This window comes from Hypanus sabinus, chromosome 16 (genome assembly GCF_030144855.1).
Source record: "Hypanus sabinus isolate sHypSab1 chromosome 16, sHypSab1.hap1, whole genome shotgun sequence".
Classification (NCBI taxonomy): Eukaryota; Metazoa; Chordata; class Chondrichthyes; order Myliobatiformes; family Dasyatidae; genus Hypanus; species Hypanus sabinus.
Window position 1 is genome coordinate 63663439 of NC_082721.1, and position 20146 is coordinate 63683584.

At 47.6% G+C, this 20146-nt stretch overlaps 1 protein-coding gene across 6 annotated transcripts in view; it reads left to right on the forward strand.

Annotated features, from left to right (window-relative positions):
* Positions 1–20146, forward strand: part of LOC132406375 (E3 ubiquitin-protein ligase Rnf220-like) — a 48485-nt gene that overhangs the window by 22314 nt on the left and 6025 nt on the right. For 5 of the 6 annotated variants that reach the window (XM_059991965.1, XM_059991963.1, XM_059991966.1 and 2 more), the window contains 5 exons: positions 619–665; positions 3138–3270; positions 4054–4150; positions 8865–8945; positions 11067–11181. In XM_059991965.1, coding sequence (XP_059847948.1) covers positions 619–665; positions 3138–3270; positions 4054–4150; positions 8865–8945; positions 11067–11181 — 473 coding nt within the window. The remainder of the gene's footprint in view (positions 1–618; positions 666–3137; positions 3271–4053; positions 4151–8864; positions 8946–11066; positions 11182–20146) is intronic. The other variant, XM_059991964.1, reaches the window with a different exon arrangement.

Below are 20146 nucleotides of genomic sequence, written 5' to 3' on the forward strand. Positions count from 1 at the left end.
TTACCCCTGGTTCTGAGGCAGGCAGCTTGGATCCCTCCCCACTCCTTTCCCTTGTCTTCATCTTTCTGAACTCTGCAAAATTGCCTTTTCGACATTTAACACCAAAGTTTCGCAGAGCGGCTTCAGCATTCCTTCATATTTCAGAGAAAGAAAATTAGACCATTGGTTTGAAATTTCCCAATGAAAACTGACACTGCCTTTCATTTTGAATAGACAGCTCATCAGAATAATTTTTTTTAAAAATCTGAAATAAAAATGGAAAATGCAGGGGCAAAATAGTCAACAGATCAGGCAACATCTGTGGAGAGAGAAACAGAGTTAATGTTTTATGTCCAAGACCTTTCTTCAGAACTTAGAAACAGTCTGCTCAGATTATCTGAATCCACACCTGGTGGTTAAATTAGTTCAAGATACTTTAATTAGTAGCACACACAAAATGCTGGGGGAGTTCAGAAGGTCAGGTAACATTCACAGAATAATTACGTATTTCTAGGTGATTATATAAAAATATAAGCAAGCATATGAAAGTTAAACTACAAGAAACCACCCTAATTCAACAACCCCTTTTATGTTTTGTCTCAGTTTAGCACCTCATGTGATGTTTTCTTCATCTTTCAGCCAGAGCAAAGAGGTGCAAGCGAACCAGAGCTTCGGATGAGGAGCAGGTACCTGTCACTGACTCACTGGGTGGAGAATGGTGGCCTATGAACAGTTCCTAGATCTGTAGAAACATGACATCTAGTTTTAACCTCTATCACCCTTTAAGCTAAAGCATCACGAGACTTACTCTTAGAGGTCTCTTAGAGGTGTGGATAGGAACAGCGTGGAAACAGGCCCTTCAGCCCACCAAGTCTGTGCTGACCATTGACTGCCACTTACATTAATCCTGTATCATCCAATCTTTTAATTCTTCTCAAATTCCCATCAGATTTAGGGTGGCGTGGTAGAGTGGTGGCTGGTGTAATGCTATTGAAGCACCAGCAACCCAGCTGCAATCCGTCCGCACCCAGAGGAAGCGCACGTTGTATGTTCTCCCCAAGACCGCGTGTGTTTCCTCTGGGTGATCCGGTTTCCACCCACATTCCATACGTGTATGAGTTGGTAGGTTAATATGGGTGTAATTGGGTGGTGTATGCTCACTGGGCCAGACGTGCCTTTTACTACATCGTATCTCTGCAGTAGAAACAATAAATAAATAAACTACAATGGCACCATGCTTAGAAATCTATGTTCTCTTACAGTCATGGGCAGAAAGAATAACTGAAACAGAACCCTTGGTCCATTGAGTCTGTTCTGAACATCAACCTCCCATTTACACTAATACTGTACAGTATAATCCAACAATTTGTTCTCCTCATGCTCCCATTAAATCGTTCCCCACCCCTCTAGATTCTACCCCTCAGTCACACGCAAGGGACAATGTGCAACATACAGGGGCCAATTAACCTACAGACCTGCCTGCCATGTCGGGATGTGGGAGGAAGTTGGAGTATCAAGGGGCAAACCCAGGTGGTAGTGTGCAAGCTGCACCCAGACAGCATCTGAGGTTGGGAGGACTGAACCGAGTTACCAGAATTACGATGGAGTGTCTCCATTAGCTATACTGCGTGCTCGCTTTGAATCATCTTCACCAGCGTGCTTTGTTTAGCATTAAAATATGTATAACAGCTGTGATTAGTAAAAAAACACCATATACACACACACACACACACACACACACACACACACACACACACACAAAATACTGGAGGAACTCTAGAGGTCAGGTTGCATCTATGGAAGGAATAATGTTTCGGGCTGGGGACCGTTTATTAAAACTGGAAAGGTAGGGGGAAGAAGCCAGGATAAGGTGGTGTGGGGAGCGGTTGGTGTACGAGCTGGCAGGTAATAGATGAGACCAGGTGATGGGGAAGGTGCATGGGTGGGGGAGGCGATAGGTGGAAAAGGTAAAAGGCTGAAGAAGAAGGAATCTTCTGGAGAGGAGAGTGGACCATGGAAGAAAGGGAAGAAGGAGGGGCATCGGAGGGAGGTGATGAGCAGGTGAGGGGAAGTGAAAGAGTTAGGGGAGCCAGAATGGGACATGGAAAAAGAGAGAAGGGGAGGCAGGAAAAATTACCAGAAGTTAGCAAAATCTTCTGACCACAACTTGATCTCATCTAACGCTGGTTAGCAAACGAGAAGCAATGACTATAGACCATTAAAGCCCAAGACACAGGGGCAGAGTTGGGCCATTCAGCCTGTTGAGTATGCTCTATCATTCTATCATCCCTCTCTCTTGCCTTCTCCCCATAACCTTTGACACCTTTACTAGGCAAGAGCCTACCAACCTCAACTTTAAACAGACTCAATGACCTGGCCTCCACAGCCATCTGTGGGAAAGAATTCCACAAATTTAACACCTTAAAAAAATTCCTCCTCATCCCTGTTCTAAAGGGACATTCTTCTATCCTCCCCCACCGTAGGAAACATCTTCTCCACGTTCCCTCCATCGTGGCCTTTCAACATTCGATTGGTTTCAATGAGATCCCTCCCCCACCCTCATTCTTCTAAACTCCAGTGAGTACAGGCTCAGAGCCATCAAACACTCCTCATACGTTAACCCTTTCATTCCCAGGATCGTTCTCATGAAACTCCTCTGGATCCTGTCTAATGGTTTCTTAGACAAAGGGCCCAAAACTGTTCACAATACTCCAAGTGCGGTCTGGCCAATACCTTAGCAAGCCACAGCATAAGATCTTTGCTTTTATATTCTGATCCTCTCAAAGTGAATGCTCACATTGCACTTGCCAAAGTGACAGTGTAACATAACAACTTTATTACAGGGAAGTCACGGTGTAAAACTCTCAAAGCAGAAGAAGTGTAATGTAATATGAGCGCTTATCATAATTATAGTAATCATGGGACTGCGGTCTTTCATTATAGTAATCATATAATGTAATATGGTCACATTCCCATTTTCAATCAACTATCTAAGACCTTTTGCTGATCCACACAATAAGATTATCCCATATCTTCACCAGATGTCATTCAGAATCATTTGATGGCTCCTGTTATTTGCTGTTTCTTTCCATCTTATTCCACTTCCTTCACCGGAGGCTGGTGTGCTACAACACTCTCATTCCATTTTGCTTGTACAGGTCGCCAGCCTCTTTTCCAAGGATCCCAGGTTCCCAGATGCGGAGGAAGACAGCTTTCCTGGAAGGCAGTATGTGGAATATGTGTTTCGGAGTGTGGGCAGGAACACCACGCCGCCTTTGCTGGGATTGAAAGGTAAGAGGCAGCTTGGGGTTCTCTTTGTTCCTGCTGTGTAAATTCATTGTCTGCTTTTAGACGATTGGAGTTGCTGAGACCTGTAACCCCAGTGCGGTGCCAGTCTTGCCGTTAGCAACTCCTTATCTTGATTGAATTCCAAATTCCACCCTCAGTAAGCAGGAACTCTTCCAAATCTCTGCTGCCTGGATCCTAATTCACATCGACTGCCAAACACAAGAGATTCTGCAGATGCTGGAAATCCAGAGCAACACACACAAAATGCTGGAGGAACTCAGCAGGTCACGCAGCATCTATGGAGGGGAATAAACAACTGATGTTTTCAAGTCCTGATGAAGGGTTCCAGCCCATAAGGTCAACTGTTTATACCCCTCCATAGCTGCTACCTGACCCACTGAGTTCCTTCAGCATTTTGTGTGCATTGCTCACATCAATCCCATCACCCCAACACTGGCTCCCGGACTATCACCACAAAGATTTTAAAGTTCTTGTTGTGCCTCCTGTCTGTGAGATCTTTAGCATCCCTAAAGTTCTCTGTTTTTTCACCCTCCTCCAGTCCTGGGCATGGCAGATTCCTGGTTTCCTTCACTCCAAGCCATGCCTTCAGCTCCCTTGCACTCTCTGAGCTGCCTGTCCACCTCTGTAATAGGCCCAACCGTCCTGCCATCTTTGTGCATCCAATAATCCTTTTCCAGATCACCTTAAACTATCCTGGACTAACATGTCAGCAAACCTGCACCTATTGCCGTCATTGGTGATACTTGCTGTTACTGTCTATCACAGGGTCAAACTCTTGTACAGCACTGGGCTTGACAGGCCGAGACAGCGATGGAGATCTGGAGCCCAGTGTGGATGAACCGCCAGTTTTTCCTAAATTTAAGTATCCTTTGCACTAGTTTTCTTTTTGACCTACAGATGAACGCAGTAGAGCAGCATCGATGGGCCGAATGGTCTAATTGTGCTGCTATATCTTATGGTCTCAACAAGGTTGATCTAAAGTCCTTATTAAGGATTTAGAGAGACAATGATGACCTGCAAGACTGTGGGAAAAGAGACGGCGCTCAGCCAGATGACATTGTTCAATAATCCAAATAGAACATACAGGGTAAATGGTAGGGCATTGAGGAATGCAGAGGAACAGAGAGATCTAGGAATAACAGTGCATAGTTCCCTGAAGATGGAGACTCATGTGGATAGGGTGGTGAAGAAAGAGAGTGATAGCTGTGTGGAATGAGCTTCCCGTAGAAGAGGTAGTGGCCAGTTCAGTTGTGTCATTTAAGGTAAAATTGGATAGGTATATGGACAGGAAAGGAGTGGAGGATTATGGGCTGAGTGCGGGTAGGTGGGACTAGGTGAGATTAAGAGTTCGGCACGGACTAGGAGGGCCGAGATGGCCTGTTTCCGTGCTGTGATTGTTATATGGTTATATGGTTACATTGTTCTACTAAGGGTTGCCAAAGGCTCAGTGCGGCAGATGGTCAGATACATTGCCAACGTAACTGCTAATGTGGGGCAAAGCAAGGCGACAGTAGCTCATACTTTGAATAAGAGAGGCATGAGGTCAGGGGAGAATACGCTGAGATACCCAATGCTGCAGTGACTTTGTGCCACCAAGACAGCACCAGCTGCTGAAACCCCAGCAAAAACACTTATAACTGGCAGCATCTGTGCAGGGTGAGGCCGCCAGTGCTTCAGGCTTGGGAGTGTGGTGGGCAGAGACGTGGCAGGCATTAGGTCAATCCAGGTGAGGAGCAGGTGATTGGCACGTGGTGGATGAGGGAGTCTTAGGGAGAGCAACAGAGGCAAACAATACATTCTGTCAGGAGAGGAGAGCGGAGAACTGGTGAGGGAGTTGGGTGGGTGGGGAGGGAAGGAGACTGGAAAACAGAGCCTGGGTGAGGGTCTTTAGCAAGTCAGGGAGGGTGCACATAGATAATGTGGGTGGAAACTGAATGGGGGCATGTACAGGGAGCATGTATGCTGAGTGTGTAGAGGGAGTGTGTATGAGGTGTGTGCACGGGGAGTGTTCACAAAGAGTGTGTGTGGGGATTGCGTATGGGGAGCGTGTACAGGGTCAATGGGGAATGTGTACTGGGAGAGTGTGCAGTGTCTGTACAGGGAGTGTACACAAGTAGAGTATGTGGGGAATGTGCATGGGGAGTGCAGTGTGTATGGGGTGTACAGTGTGTACGAGGTGTGCGTACGAGGAGTGCAGTGTGTACGGAGTGTGTGTACGAGGGGCGTGGTGTGTACGGGGTGTGCCGTGTGTACGGGGTGTGTGTACGAGGAGTGTAGTGTGTACGGAGTGTGTGTACGAGGGGAGCGGTGTGTACGGGGTGTGCCGTGTGTACGGGGTGTGTGTACGAGGAGTGTAGTGTGCACAGGGTGTGCAGTGTGTATGGGGTGTGCAGTGTGTACGGGGTCTGCAGTGTGTACGGGTGTGTTTACGGGGTATACAGTGTGTAAGGGATGTGTATACAGGGTGTGTGTACGGGGTGTGTGTACGAGGAATGCGGTGTGTGCGGGGTGTGCAGTGTGTACGGGGTGTGTGTACGGGGTGTGCGTACGAGGAGTGCAGTGTGTATGGGGTGTGTGTATGAGGAGTGCAGTGTGTACGGGGTGTGCCGTGTGTACGGGGTGTGTGTACGAGGAGTGCAGTGTGTACAGGGTGTGCAGTGTGTATGGGGTGTGCAGTGTGTACGGGGTGTGTGTACAAGGAGTGCAGTGTGTACGGGGTGTGCAGTGTGTATGGGGTGTGTGTATGAGGAGTGCAGTGTGTACGGGGTGTGCCGTGTGTACGGGGTGTGTGTACGAGGAGTGCAGTGTGTACGGGGTGTGCAGTGTGTATGAGTAGTGCAGTGTGTACGAGGAGTGCAGTGTGTATGGGGTGTGTGTACGAGGAGTGCAGTGTGTACGGGGTGTGCAGTGTGTACGGGGTGTGTGTACGAGGAGTGCAGCGTGTAGGGGTGTGCAGTGTGTACGGGGTGTGTGTAGGGGTGTGCCGTGTGTACGGGGTGTGTGTACGAGGAGTGCAGTGTGTAGGGGTGTGCAGTGTGTACGGGGTGTGCAGTGTGTACGAGTAGTGCAGTGTGTACGGGGTGTGCAGTGTGTACGAGTAGTGCAGTGTGTACGGGGTGTGTGTACGGGGTGTGCCGTGTGTACGGGGTGTGTGTACGAGGAGTGCAGTGTGTACGGGGTGTGCGTACGAGGAGTGCAGTGTGTATGGGGTGTGTGTACGAGGAGTGCAGTGTGTACGGGGTGTGCAGTGTGTACGGGGTGTACCGTGTGTACGAGGAGTGCAGTGTGTACAGGGTGTGCAGCGTGTTCGGGGTGTGTGTACGAGGAGTGCAGTGTGTACGGGGTGTGTGTACGAGGAGTGCAGTGTGTACGGGGTGTGCCGTGTGTACGGGGTGTGCAGCGTGTACGGGGTGTGCGTACGAGGAGTGCAGTGTGTACGGGGTGTGCCGTGTGTACGGGGTGTGCAGCGTGTACGGGGTGTGTGTACGAGGAGTGCAGTGTGTACGGGGTGTGCAGTGCGTACGGGGTGTGCCGTGTGTACGGGGTGTGCAGCGTGTACGGGGTGTGCGTACGAGGAGTGCAGTGTGTATGGGGTGTGTGTACGAGGAGTGCAGCGTGTACGGGGTGTGCAGTGTGTATGGGGTGTGTGTACGAGGAGTGCAGTGTGTACGGGGTGTGCAGTGTGTATGGGGTGTGTGTACGAGGAGTGCAGTGTGGATGGGCTGTGCAGTGTGTACGGGGAGTGCAGTGTGTACAGGGTGTGTGTACGAGGAGTGCAGTGTGTACGGGGTGTGCAGTGTGTACGGGGTGTGTGTACGAGGAGTGCAGTGTGTACGGAGTGTGTGTACGAGGTGTGCAGTGTGTACGGGGTGTGCAGTGTGTACGGGGTGTGTGTACGAGGATTGCAGTGTGTACGGGGTGTGCAGTGTGTACGGGGTGTGTGTACGAGGAGTGCAGTGTGTACGGGGTGTGCAGTATGTACGGGGTGTGTGTACGGGGTGTGTGTACGAGGAATGCAGTGTGTACGGGGTGTGTGTACGAGGAGTGCAGTGTGTACGGGGTGTGTGTACGAGGAGTGCAGTGTGTACGGGGTGTGTGTATGAGGAGTGCAGTGTGTACGGGGTGTGCAGTGTACGGGGTGTGTGTACGAGGAGTGCAGTGTGTACGGGGTGTGTGTATGAGGAGTGCAGTGTGTACGGGGTGTGCGTACGAGGAGTGCAGTGTGTATGGGGTGTGTGTACGAGGAGTGCAGTGTGTACGGGGTGTGCCGTGTGTACGGGGTGTGTGTACGAGGAGTGCAGTGTGTACGGGGTGTGCGTACGAGGAGTGCAGTGTGTATGGGGTGTGTGTACGAGGAGTGCAGTGTGTACGGGGTGTGCCGTGTGTACGGGGTGTACCGTGTGTACGAGGAGTGCAGTGTGTACGGGGTGTGCAGTGTGTATGGGGTGTGTGTACGAGGAGTGCAGTGTGTACGGGGTGTGCAGTGTGTATGGAGTGTGCAGTGTGTACGGGGTGTGTGTACGAGGAGTGCAGTGTGTACGGGGTGTGCAGTGTGTACGGGGTGTGTGTACGAGGAGTGCAGTGTGGATGGGCTGTGCAGTGTGTACGGGGAGTGCAGTGTGTACAGGGTGTGTGTACGAGGAGTGCAGTGTGTACGGGGTGTGCAGTGTGTACGGGGTGTGTGTACGAGGAGTGCAGTGTGTACGGGGTGTGCAGTGTGTACGGGGTGTGTGTACGAGGAGTGCAGTGTGTACGGGGTGTGTGTATGAGGAGTGCAGTGTGTACTGGGTGTGCAGTGTGTATGGGGTGTGTGTACGAGGAGTGCAGTGAGTACGGGGTGTGTTTATGAGGAGTGCAGTGTGTACGGGGTGTGCAGTGTGTATGGGGTGTGTGTATGGCGTGCACAGTGTGTACTAGGAGTGCAGTGTGGATGGGCTGTGCAGTGTGTACGGGGTGTGCAGTGTGTACAGGGTGTGTGTATGGGATGTGCAGTGTGTACGAGGTTTGTGTACAAGGAGTGCAGTGTATACGGGGTGTGTGTATGAGGAGTGTGTATGGGGTGTGTGTATGTGGTGTCTGTACGTGGATTGTAGTGTGTACGGGGTGTGTGTACGAGGAGTGCAGTGTGTATGGGGTGTGTGTACGCGGTGTGTGTACGGGGTGTGTGTACGAGGAGTACAGTGTGTATGGGGTTTGTGTATGAGGAGTGCAGTGTGTTTGGGGTGTGTGTATGAGGAGTGTGTATGGGGTTTGTGTATGAGGAGTGTGTATGTGGTGTCTGTACGTGGATTGTAGTGTGTACGGGGTGTGTGTATGAGGAGTGCAGTGTGTATGGGGTTTGTGTATGAGTGCAGTGTGTTTGGGGTGTGTGTATGAGGAGTGTTAATCGAGTGTGTGTATGAGGATTGTATATGGGGTGAGTGTATGAGGAGTGTATATGGGGTGTGTGTATGAGGAGTGTGTATGGGGTGTGTGTACATGGAGAGTCCGGTTTGATGCTTCATGTCACTGACCTTCTTTCCATGACCTCTCACTGGAGCCCTACCGCCCACTGTTTCCTTGACTGGACTCCTGTGCAGGTGCCCGAGGGCGGAGAGCCTGGAAGGACACTCACAGAGGCTGATGGAAGCTCTAGACAAGGATGCTGCCGTGCTGAGGCAAGTTCCACTTCTCGGGCATCTGACGCATGCTGTGAGTGAGTCGGGGGGATGGATGGCTTTTTCTCACCACAACTGGACTTCTCTCTCTTTCATCATTCATTTTTCCAATGGTCTGTTCGTGGGCAAATCCCATAGGCAATGAGAGAATGGAGCAGTGAGACGGGATATCAGACAACATTCCCAGCATTACCGACATCACCCGTAAGCTGAGTTGTCCCACAGTTCCCACATCAGCGTGGATTGTGCTGGGCAGGCTGCAAGTTGGCATCCAGTTCCAATGTCGCATGCCCACAGCTCACTAACCATAACTGTGCACCTTTGGAATGTGGGAGGGAACTGGAGAACCTGGAGAAAGCTCACACGGTCATGGGGGGAACGTAAAAACACTTCGCAAACTGTACTTTGCAGGCGTTAGACATGCGATGTCACTGTGGTCCACTTCTGCCCTTCCTAACATTGCAGCAACTAAGGATGATTCCTGACCCCTCTCAGTCTAACTGGGGGTGGCATCGTGTGGCGGAGTGTTGCTTGCTTCTCTTGTTGTTTGAAGGGTCGCTGCCGACATCAGGAGACCCGACCGGGCAGCTTCCAGAACAGACTTCTCACTCTCTCCCAAAGATCCACAGACTAAACTGACAGGCAACACGCTTCCCGACACCTCAGTTAAAGTCTACTTCTCATTCACCATGCACAGACGTACAGCTAAGTGAAGCAGTGTTTCTCTAAGGCCAAGCTGCAACGATCAAACCACAGCACATACAGTCACAGAAAGTATTACTAGCACAAGTCGCTAAGTGGCATGGCCTGAAGATTCATGGAGCCCCATTTCCTCAAGAACAGGTCCGCAGCAGCTTCTCATCTCGCTCTGGTTCAGCAGGCGAAGGCAAATCAGTTTGTCTCCCGGTGGGTCAGCCGCAGGCGTTCCAGCTCGTCTCCGAACACAGGAGTGCAGCAGCGACAGGAGGGGGCATTCCCCAACACAGCTCGGATTCCAGCTGTACTCCTGCTCTTTCCCACACCTCCTCCTGCGCCTGGGTGTCTGTAACAGGCCTATTCCCCACCAGGGTGCGCAGTTTGGAAGCTTTCTTTATTATTGAAATCTGCCTACAAAGTGTCTTTGACTCCAGGCCAGGCACTGGAGGTTGGGATCCCAGTGTCTGCACGTCTGGAGGTCTAGACACAGCCTGTCCAGGGGCTGGAGATGTATCTGTGTGTGAGAGGGGGTTGCTTTCTTTCGTTCTGTTGTTGGTGCTGCCGATTGTGTTATTTATTTGTTTAGTGATACACCGCTGAGGAGGCCTTTTGAGCTGCACAGTGCCAGCAACTCTCGACGAACACAATTAACCCTAACCTCATCACAATGACCAAGTAACCTACCCGGTACAAACAAGCTGGATGAACTCAGCAGGTCAGGCAGCATCCGTTGACTGCTCATTTCAACAGATGCTGCCCGACCTGCTGAGTTCATCCAGCTTGTTTGTACGTGGTGATTGGAGGAAACCGGAGCACCTGAGGAACATCCACATATTCCACGGGGAGGACGTGCAGACTCCTTACAGATAGCCCCAGAATTGAACTCCAAACCCTCGAAGGCCCCGAGCTGTAATGGCGTCACAGAAATCAGTATGCTACTGTAGTGGCTGTGTTCTGTTGAACCTACTACATTGGCACTGGAATGCGTGGTGAGATTTGCGGGTGGCTGCCAGTGCATCCTTAGGGTGTGCTGGTTGTTAACACATTTCGCCGTGTGTTTCAATGTACGTACGTGATAAATTATTCTGAATCACATTTGCCCCTTTCCCTACTGCCTTGTACTGTATTGAATTCCCATTCAATGGGTGGCTCAGTGGAGACACCTCTGGCAGAGGTCCATTACTGCAGCTGATGGGTAACACTAATTCTCCACATCAGATGGGTGAGGGGGCTCAGGCATGGCTGCTGAATGATCTACAGATGCCCTTCATCTTTTCCGGACCTCCTGAGTGAGCAGGTTCAAGTTTTCCAAGCCTTCCCTCATTAAGGGATTTGAGGCCAATCTAATGTGGCCCTGGAGGGAGGGGGCCTTTTGCTATGCCATGTTCTAGGAAATTTCAGCTATAACCTAACCTCTCTCAGCAGGACGGCAAACTTGGATGAGGAAGAAGGGGTGACGTCGGAGATCTTAAAGGCAAGGATCAACGAGCTCACTCAGAGATTGCAGAGGAGAGAGGCCTACAGGTGCCATGTGTGCATGGTAAGGAACAGGGTAACTGGTGGAAACATCCTGTCCTTTCCCAAAAATGCTGATCATGGATTATAACGTACGGGACAGACTGGGGAAGAAGGCATTCATTGATCAGGGCAATGATGCAAGAACATCATGCAACAGCTGTATTCCTGGGTTTCAGCATCCCAGGGCCAAACATATTGATGCAATCACAAAGAGGGCATGTCAGCAGCTCCTCTTCATTAGGAGTTTGATGGGATTTGCTCTGTCACCGAAGACTGCAAATGTAGCACGGAGAGCATTGTGACTGCTTGTATCTCTGCTTGGTATGGAGGCTCCAGTGCACAGGAGCGAAAAAAGGCTACTGAAGATTTTAGACTCGCTCAGCTCCATCAGGGCTACTAGCTTCCCCACCTTTGACATTTGCAAAAGACAATGAGGCATCCATTACTAGGGACCCTCACCGGGGAGGAGATACAGCAGGCTGAAGACACACTCAACATTTTAGAAACAACTTCTTCCTGTCTGTTATCAAATATAAAAATTGCTGTAAGTTACAATGAAAAATAAATGAAGAGTACAAAAGAGGAATAGGGAGGTGGTGTTCATGTGTTCATTGGCCACTCAGAAATCTGATGGCAGAGGGGAAGAAGCTATTCCTGAAATGTTTAATATGGATTTTCAAGCTTCTGTACCTCTTCACCCAGGCAAGTCCTGGGTGGTGGAGATCCTTAATGATGGATGCGACTTTTTGAGACGTTGCCTTTTGAAGGTGCCCTTGAAGCTGGTGTCCATGATGGAGCAGGATGAGTTTACACCTTTCTGCAACTTTTTCCTGTGCAGTGACTCCTCCGTACCAGATCGTGATCCATCAACTCAAATACTCTCCTTGCAGAAACTTGCTGGAGTCTCTTATGACATACCAAGTCTCCTCAGATTCTTAATGAAGTATAGCTGCTGGCATGCCCTCTTCATAATTGCAGCGCTATATTGAGCCCACGATAGATCCTCAGAGATTGAAGACACATAGCATTTGTTCTGAAATCTGTTGGCAGAGGGGAAGAAACTATTCCTAAAAATTGAGCGTAGATCTCCGGTACTACCTCCCCGATGGTAGTAATGAGAAGAGGGCATATGCTGGGTGCTGAGGGTCCTTGATAATTGATGCCACCTTCTTGAAGTACTGACATTTGAAATCATTTTGACACCTTTTGAAGATGTTGGGCATTTGATTACTGATTTACCTTTTCCTATGCTGGACTGTTCTATGTTCTGAGCAATCTTTGGAAGTCTAATAACTACAGAACTGTCTCAGAGTCATAGAAGTACAGCATAGAAACAGACCCTTTGGCCCATCTCGTCTGTACCAAGCTGTTATTCTGCCTGGTCCTATTGACCTACAGCTGGACCATAGCCCTCATACCCCGCCCATCTATGTGCTTATCCAAATATCACTTAAATATTCCCATTGAACCTGCATCCACCACTTCTGCTGGCAGGTCATTCCACACACATGCCAACTTCTGAGCGAAGAACTCCCTCATCAGATTTCCATTAAATATTTCACTTTTCACCTTTAACCTATGACCTCTGGTTCTAGTTTCACTCAACCTGCTTGTATTTACCTTGTCCATATCTTTCATAATTTTGTATCATCATCATCATCATCATCATGTGCCATGTCTTAAGAGGTAGGCGATCACGGTCTGCCACCTGTGCTTGTTCTTTTCTCTGACTGTGATCATGATTGTTCTTGGCAAACTTTTCTACAGAAGTGGTTTGCCATTGCCTTCTTCTGGGTATCGTCTTTACAAAAGGAGTGACCTAGCCATTATCAAAACTCTTCAGAGGTTGTCTGGCATCAGTGGTTGCATAACCAGGACTTGTGATGTGCACCAGCTGCTGATACGACCATCCACCACCCACTCCCACGACTTCTCATGACCCAGTATGGGGAGGCTAAGCAGGTGCTACACCTTGCCCAAGGGTGACCCGCAGACTAGTGGAGGGAAGGAGTTCCTTACAGTTCCTTTGGTAGAGAAGTGTCCACCCACCACCCTTCTGATATAGTCTTGTATACCTGTATCAAATCTCCCTCATTCTCTTGACACTCCAAAGAATAGTTGCAACATATTTAACCTTTCCCTATAACTCAGATCCTTAAGTCCCGGCAACATCCTTGTAGATTTTCTCTGTGCTCCTTCATCTTATTGGTATCTTTCCTGTAGTTCAGCATTTACACACAGAGTAATACAGGATGGAAGCAGGCTCAGAGCGTCTCCCGAAAGGCAGGAGGTATGTCCATGTTGCATTGCAGGAGAACTGAATCTTCTGATTACAGTTTCACTGAAAGTAGCAGGATTAGGGAAAAATTTATTGCTAAATAATAATATCAGCTGTTCTGCCCACTACATCATTAGGCAATAATCTGATTATCTTCAAGCCTTACCAGAGGGCAGACTTGCTCTTTCAAGATCGGCAAGCTGGAACAAGATATTCCAGACCTCAGAATGTGGTGGTTTCTGTTTGTTAGCGGGCTGAACTGAGCCAGTTTCGAGAAGTTCACCATGTCAGCACATAAGCAGCAGATAAAGTAATAAAACTTAAATCTTTTTTTATTGCTCTTAGTCTTTTGTCCAATTACCCCTTACCCTGTGGTTCAGGCACTTCAAAGAAGTTCTTCCTGTCAACCAACTTAACCAACACACCATCTATGTTGTTGACATCAGATAGTTGGGAGCTCTGTGTGAGACCAGGTCATCACTCAGTCAGTTCCCTGTTTCTCCCTGAGGTGAGCACTGATCTAAGAATGGGTCCTTCCTGGGTGGCAGTTAATAGAACTCCCAGTGAGTATGTTATTCCTTTCCCTGAAAAAAAAAGCACAGAAGAGTCTATTTTATTATTTTAATGTTGGGAATTACCTAACCACGGAACCAGAGTTAACATTCTAGGTTGATGACCTATCATCCATTGATAATTGTTTCTCCACAGATACTTTCTGACCTGTGAAGTATCAGGGTTGGGGATTTAAGAACCAGAGGGCATAGGTTTAAGATTAGAGGGGAGAGATTTATCGAGGAACCTGACGGGGAACCTCTTCACACAGAGGGTGGTGGGTATATGGAACAAGGCGCCCGAGGAAGAGGTTGAGGCACATTTAGAAGACACTTGGACAGGTATATGGTTTGGAAGGTTTCAGATGGATCTGGGCCAAATATGGGCAAATGGAAGTAGCTTAGATAGGAAGAATGTTTCCCCTTGTTGCAGAATCTAAAACCAGGGGGCTCCGTAAAAAGAAGGGGCTGCCAATATAACCATATAACAATTACAGCACAGAAACAGGCCATCTCGGCCTTTATAGTCCGTGCCGAACGCTTACTCTCACCTAGACCCACCGACCTGCACTCAGCCCATAACCTTCCATTCCTTTCCTGTCCATATACCTATCCCATTTTTTCAAATAATATTGAACCTGTCTCTACCACTTCTACTGGAAGCTCATTCCATACAGCTACCACTCTCTGAGTAAAGAAGTTCCCCCTCGTGTTACCCCTAAACTTTTTGCCCCTTAACTCTCAACTCACGTCCTCTTGTTTGAATCTCCCCTACTCTCAATGTCAACTCTGTCTATCCCCCTCGTAATTTTAAATAGCTCTATCAAGTCCCCCCTCAACCTTCTGTGCTCCAAAGAATAAAGACCTAACTTGTTCAACCTTTCTCTGTAACCTAGGTGCTGAAACCCAGGTAACATTCTAGTAAATCTCCTCTGTACTCTCTCTATTTTGTTGACATCTTTCCTATAATTCGGTGACCAGAATTATACACAATACTCCAAATTTGGCCTCACCATTGCCTTGTACAATTTTAACATTACATCTCAACTCCTATACTCAATGCTCTGATTTATAAAGGCCAGCATACCAAAAGCTTTCTTCACTACCCTATCCACATGAGATTCTACCTTCAGGGAACTATGCACCATTATTCCTAGATCACTCATTTCTACTGCATTTCTCAATGCCCTACCATTTACCATGTATGTCCTATTTTGATTAGTCCTACCAAAATGTAGCACCTCACACTTTTCAGCATTAAACTCCATCTGCCATCTTTCAGCCCACTCAGGAAATATGTTCCAGATGCTGGGAGTCCAGTACCAGAGGGCATGGTTTGAGAATAAGGGGTAGGTCATTTCGGACAGAGTTAAGGAAAAACTTCTTCTCCCAGAGAGATGTGGGGGTCTGGAATGCACTGCCTCGGAAGGCAGTGGAGGCCAATTCTCTGGATGCTTTCAAGAAGGAGCTAGATAGGTATCTTATGGATAGGGGAATCAAGGGATATGGGGACAAGGCAGGAACCAGGTATTGATAGTAGATGATCAGCCATGATCTCAAAATGGCGGTGCAGGCTCAAAGGGCCGAACGGTCTACTTCTGCACCTATTGTCTTCTAACTGGCCTAAATTTCTCTGCAAGCTTTGAAAACCTACTTCATTATCCACAATGCCACCTATCTTAGTATCATCTGCATACTTACTAATCCAATTTATCACCCCATCATCCAGATCATTAATGTATATGGCAAACAACATCGGACCCAGTACAGATCCCTGAGACACATCACTAGTCACCGGCCTCCAACCTGACAAACAGTTATCCACCACTACTCTCTGGCTTCTCCCATCCAGCCACTGTTGGATCCATTTTACTACTTCAATATTAATACCTAACGATAGCACCTTCCTAACTAACCTTCTGCGTGGAACCTTGTCAAAGGCCTTACTGAAGCCCATATAGACAACATCCACTGCTTTACCCTCGTCAACTTTCCTAGTAAACTCTTCAAAAAATTCAATAAGATTTGTCAAACATGACCTTCCACGCACAAATCTATGTTGACTGTTCCTAATCAGACCCTGTCTATCCAGATAATTATATATACCATCTCTAAGAATACTTTCCATTAATTTACCCACCACTGAAGTCAAACTTACAGGCCGATAATTGCTAGGTTTACTCTTAGAACCCTTTTTAAACAATGGAACCACATGAGCAATACACCAATCCTCCGGCACCATCCCTGTTTCTAACGACATTTGAAATATTTCTATCAGAGCCCCTGCTATTTCTACACTAACTTCCCTCAAAGTCCTAGGGAATATCCTGTCAGGACCTGAAGACTCATCTACTTATATATTCTTTAAAAGCACCAGTACTTCCTCTTCTTTAATCATCATAGTTTCCATAACTATCCTACTTATTTCCCCTAACTTACACAATTCAATGTCCTTCTCTTCACTGAATACAGAAGAAAAGAAATTGTTCAAAATCTCCCTCATCTCTTTCAGCTCCACACATAGCTGTCCACTCTGATTCTCTAAGGGACCAATTTTATCCCTCACTATCCTTTTGCTGTTAATATAACTGTAGAAACCCTTTGGATTTATTTTCACCTTACTTGCCAAAGCAACCTCATATCTTCTTTTACCTTTTCTAATTTCTTTCTTAGGATTCTTTTTACATTCTTTATATTCCTTGAGCACCTCATTTACTCCATGCTGCCTATATTTATTGTAGATCTCTCTCTTTTTTCGAATTGAGTTTCCAATATCCCTTGAAAACCATGGCTCTCTCAAACTTTTAACCTTTCTTTTCAACCTAACAGGAATATAAAGATTCTGTACCCTCAAAATTTCACCTTTAAATGATCTCCATTTCTCTATCACATCCTTCCCATATAATAAATTGTCCCAATCCACTCCTTCTAAATCCTTTCCTATCTCTTCAAAGTTAGCCTTTCTCCAATCAAAAATCTCAACCCTGGGTCCAGACCTATCCTTCTCCATAATTATAATCACTAATGGCATTGTAATCACTGGACCCGAAGTGCTCCCCAACACATACCTCCATCACCTGACCTATCTCATTCCCTAACAGTAGATCCAACACTGCTCCTTCTCTAGTTGGTACCTCTATGTATTGCTGCAAAAAAACTACCCTGCACACATTTTACAAACTCCAAACCATCCAGCCCTTTTACAGAATGGGCTTCCCTGTCTATGTGTGGAAAATTAAGATCTCCCACAATCACAACCTTGCGCTTACTACAAATATCTGCTATCTCCTTACAACTTTGCTCCTCCAATTCTCGCTCCCCATTAGATGGTCTATAATACACCCCTGTAAGTGTTACTACACCTTTCCCATTCCTCAATTCCACCCAGTCTCCCTAGACGAGCCCTCTAATCTATCCTGCCAAAGCACCGCTGTAATATTTTCTCTGACAAGCAACGCAACACCTCCCCCTCTTGCCCCTCTGATTCTATCACACCTGAAGCAATGAAACCCAGGAATATTTAGTTGCCAATCACACCCCTCCTGCAACCATGTTTCACTAATAGCTACAACAGCATATTTCCAGGAATCAATTCATGCTCTAAGCTCATCCATCATTCTTACAATGCTCCAAGCATTAAAATAAATGCATTTAAGAAATTCTCCACCTCTTACTCTCTGTTTATCCCTAACGGTGCAAACAACTTTACTATCTTCTTTTTCTTCCTTCTCCCCTACATTTTCGGTCTGAGCGCTCCCCTTCTCTCTCACCTGCGTATCCTCCCTCATACACTGTCTACAAGCTTTCTCTATTTGTGAACTAACCTCCTCACTCCTCGTCTCTTCAATTTAATTCTCACCCCCCAACCATTCTAGTTTAAAGTCTCCCCAGTAGCCTTAACAAATCTCCCCACCAGGATATTGGTCCCCCTAGGATTCAAGTGCAACCCGTCCTTTTTGTACAGGTCACACCTGCTCCAAAAGAGGTCCCAATAACCCAGAAACTTGAATCCCTGCCCCTTGCTCCAATCCCTCAGCCACGCATTTATTCTCCACCTCGTTCTATTCTTACTCTTACTGTAATCCTGAGATTACTACCTTTGCGGTCCTTCTTCTCAACTCCCTTCCTAACTCCCTATATTGTCCTTTCAGGACCTCTTCCCTTTCCCTACCTATGCCATTGATACCACGACCTCTGGCTCCTCCCCCTTCCACTTCAGGATATCTTGGACACGATCAGAAACATCCCGGACCCTGGCACCAGGGAAGCAAAATACCATCTGGGTCTCCTGATTGCGTCCACAGAATTGCCTATCTGACCCCATAACTATCGAGTCACCTATTACTACTGCCTTCCTCTTCCTCTCCCTACCCTTCTGAGCTACAGGGCCAGACTCTGTGCCGGAGGCACGGTCACTGTTGCTACCCCAGATAGGCTGTCCCCCCAACAGTACTCAAACAGGAGTACTTATTGTCAAGGGGTACAGCCACTGGGGTACCCTAGTACCTGACTCTTCCCTCTCCTAACCATGACCCACCTGTCTGCCTCCCGTGGCCCTGGAGTGACCACCTGCCTGAAACTCCTCTCTATCACCTCCTCACTCTCCCTGACCAGACTAAGGTCATCGAGCTGTAGCTCCAGTTCCCTAACACGGTCCCTTAGGAGCTGCAGCTCGGCACACCTGGCGCAGACGTGGACGTCCGGGAGGCTAGGAGACTCCAGGACCTCCCACATCTGACACCGAGAACAAGAAACTGCCCTCGCGCTCATACTTCCCCTTTTAGACAATCTTAGACAGAGAAAGGATGTATCATTTCTCTTGGACAGTAAAGTTTTTGGAACTCTCTTCCTCAAAGAGCGGTGGAAGTAGAGTCTCTGAGTAATTTGAAGGTAGATGTAGCTATTTGACAAGGATACAGAGTGTAGATGGGAACGGGGTGAAAGGTTACTGAGTGTATCTGGGAGTGCAACTTCCTCTTTTTCAAGCATTTTTCTTTATTGGGACATTAATTGGAAACATTTGAATGAAATGGAACATGTTTGAGGCAGGAGGGAGAACTACCAGGTAGTCTCCCCATATTAACTGGTATTTCACATCAAAAGGCCACAGCTGAATATTTCAGGGTGAGGGGTGGGGGTCTGTGAGGAACATTCACAGTAATTGGTGGGGAACCATGCTGTGTACACATGATGAGGGTCAGGGCCCAGGGTGAGTATTCAGGGCAAGGAGCAAGGGCCACTGCTGAGTATTCATTAGGAAGGGTGGGAGAACCTCTATGTTGACAGGCCAACTGGGGGAATGCCATACTAGTATTAGGCGACGAACCGGGTCAGGTCACAGATCTGTCAGTGGGTGAGCATCTGGGGGATAGTGACCACTGCTCCCTGGCCTTTAACATTATCATGGAAAAGGATAGAATCAGAGAGGACAGGAACATTTTTAATTTGGGAAAGGGAAAATTATGAGGCTATAAGGCTAGAACTTGCAGGTGTAAATTGGGATGATGTTTTTGCAGGGAAATGTACTATGGACATGTGGTCAATGTTTAAGGATCTCTTACAGGATGTTAGGGATAAATTTGTCCTGGTGAGGAAGATAAAGAATGGTAGGGTGAAGGAACCATGGGTGACAAGTGAAGTGGAAAATCTAGTCAGGTGAAAGAAGGCAGCATACATGAGGTTTAGGAAGCAAGGATCAGATGGGTCTATTGAGGAATATAGAATAGCAAGAAAGGCGCTTAAGAAGGGGCTGAGAAGACCGAGAAGTGGGCATGAGAAGACCTTGGTGAGTAGGGTAAAGGAAAACCCCAAGGCATTCTTCAATTATGTGAAGAACAAAAGGATGACAGGAGTGAAGTTAGGACCAATTAGAGATAAAAGTGGGAAGATGTGCCTGGAGGCTGTGGAAGTGAGCGAGGTCCTCAATGAATACTCCTTTTTGGTATTCACCACTGAGAGGGAACTTGATGACGGTGAGGACACTATGAGTGAGGTTGTTGTTTCTGGGGCATGTTGATATTAAGGGAAAGGAGGTTTTGGAGTTGTTAAAATACATTAGGATGGATAAGTCCCCGGAGCCTGATGGAATATTCCCCAGGCTGCTCCACGAGGTGAGGGAAGAGATTGCTGAGCCTCTGGCTAGGATCTTTATGTCCTTG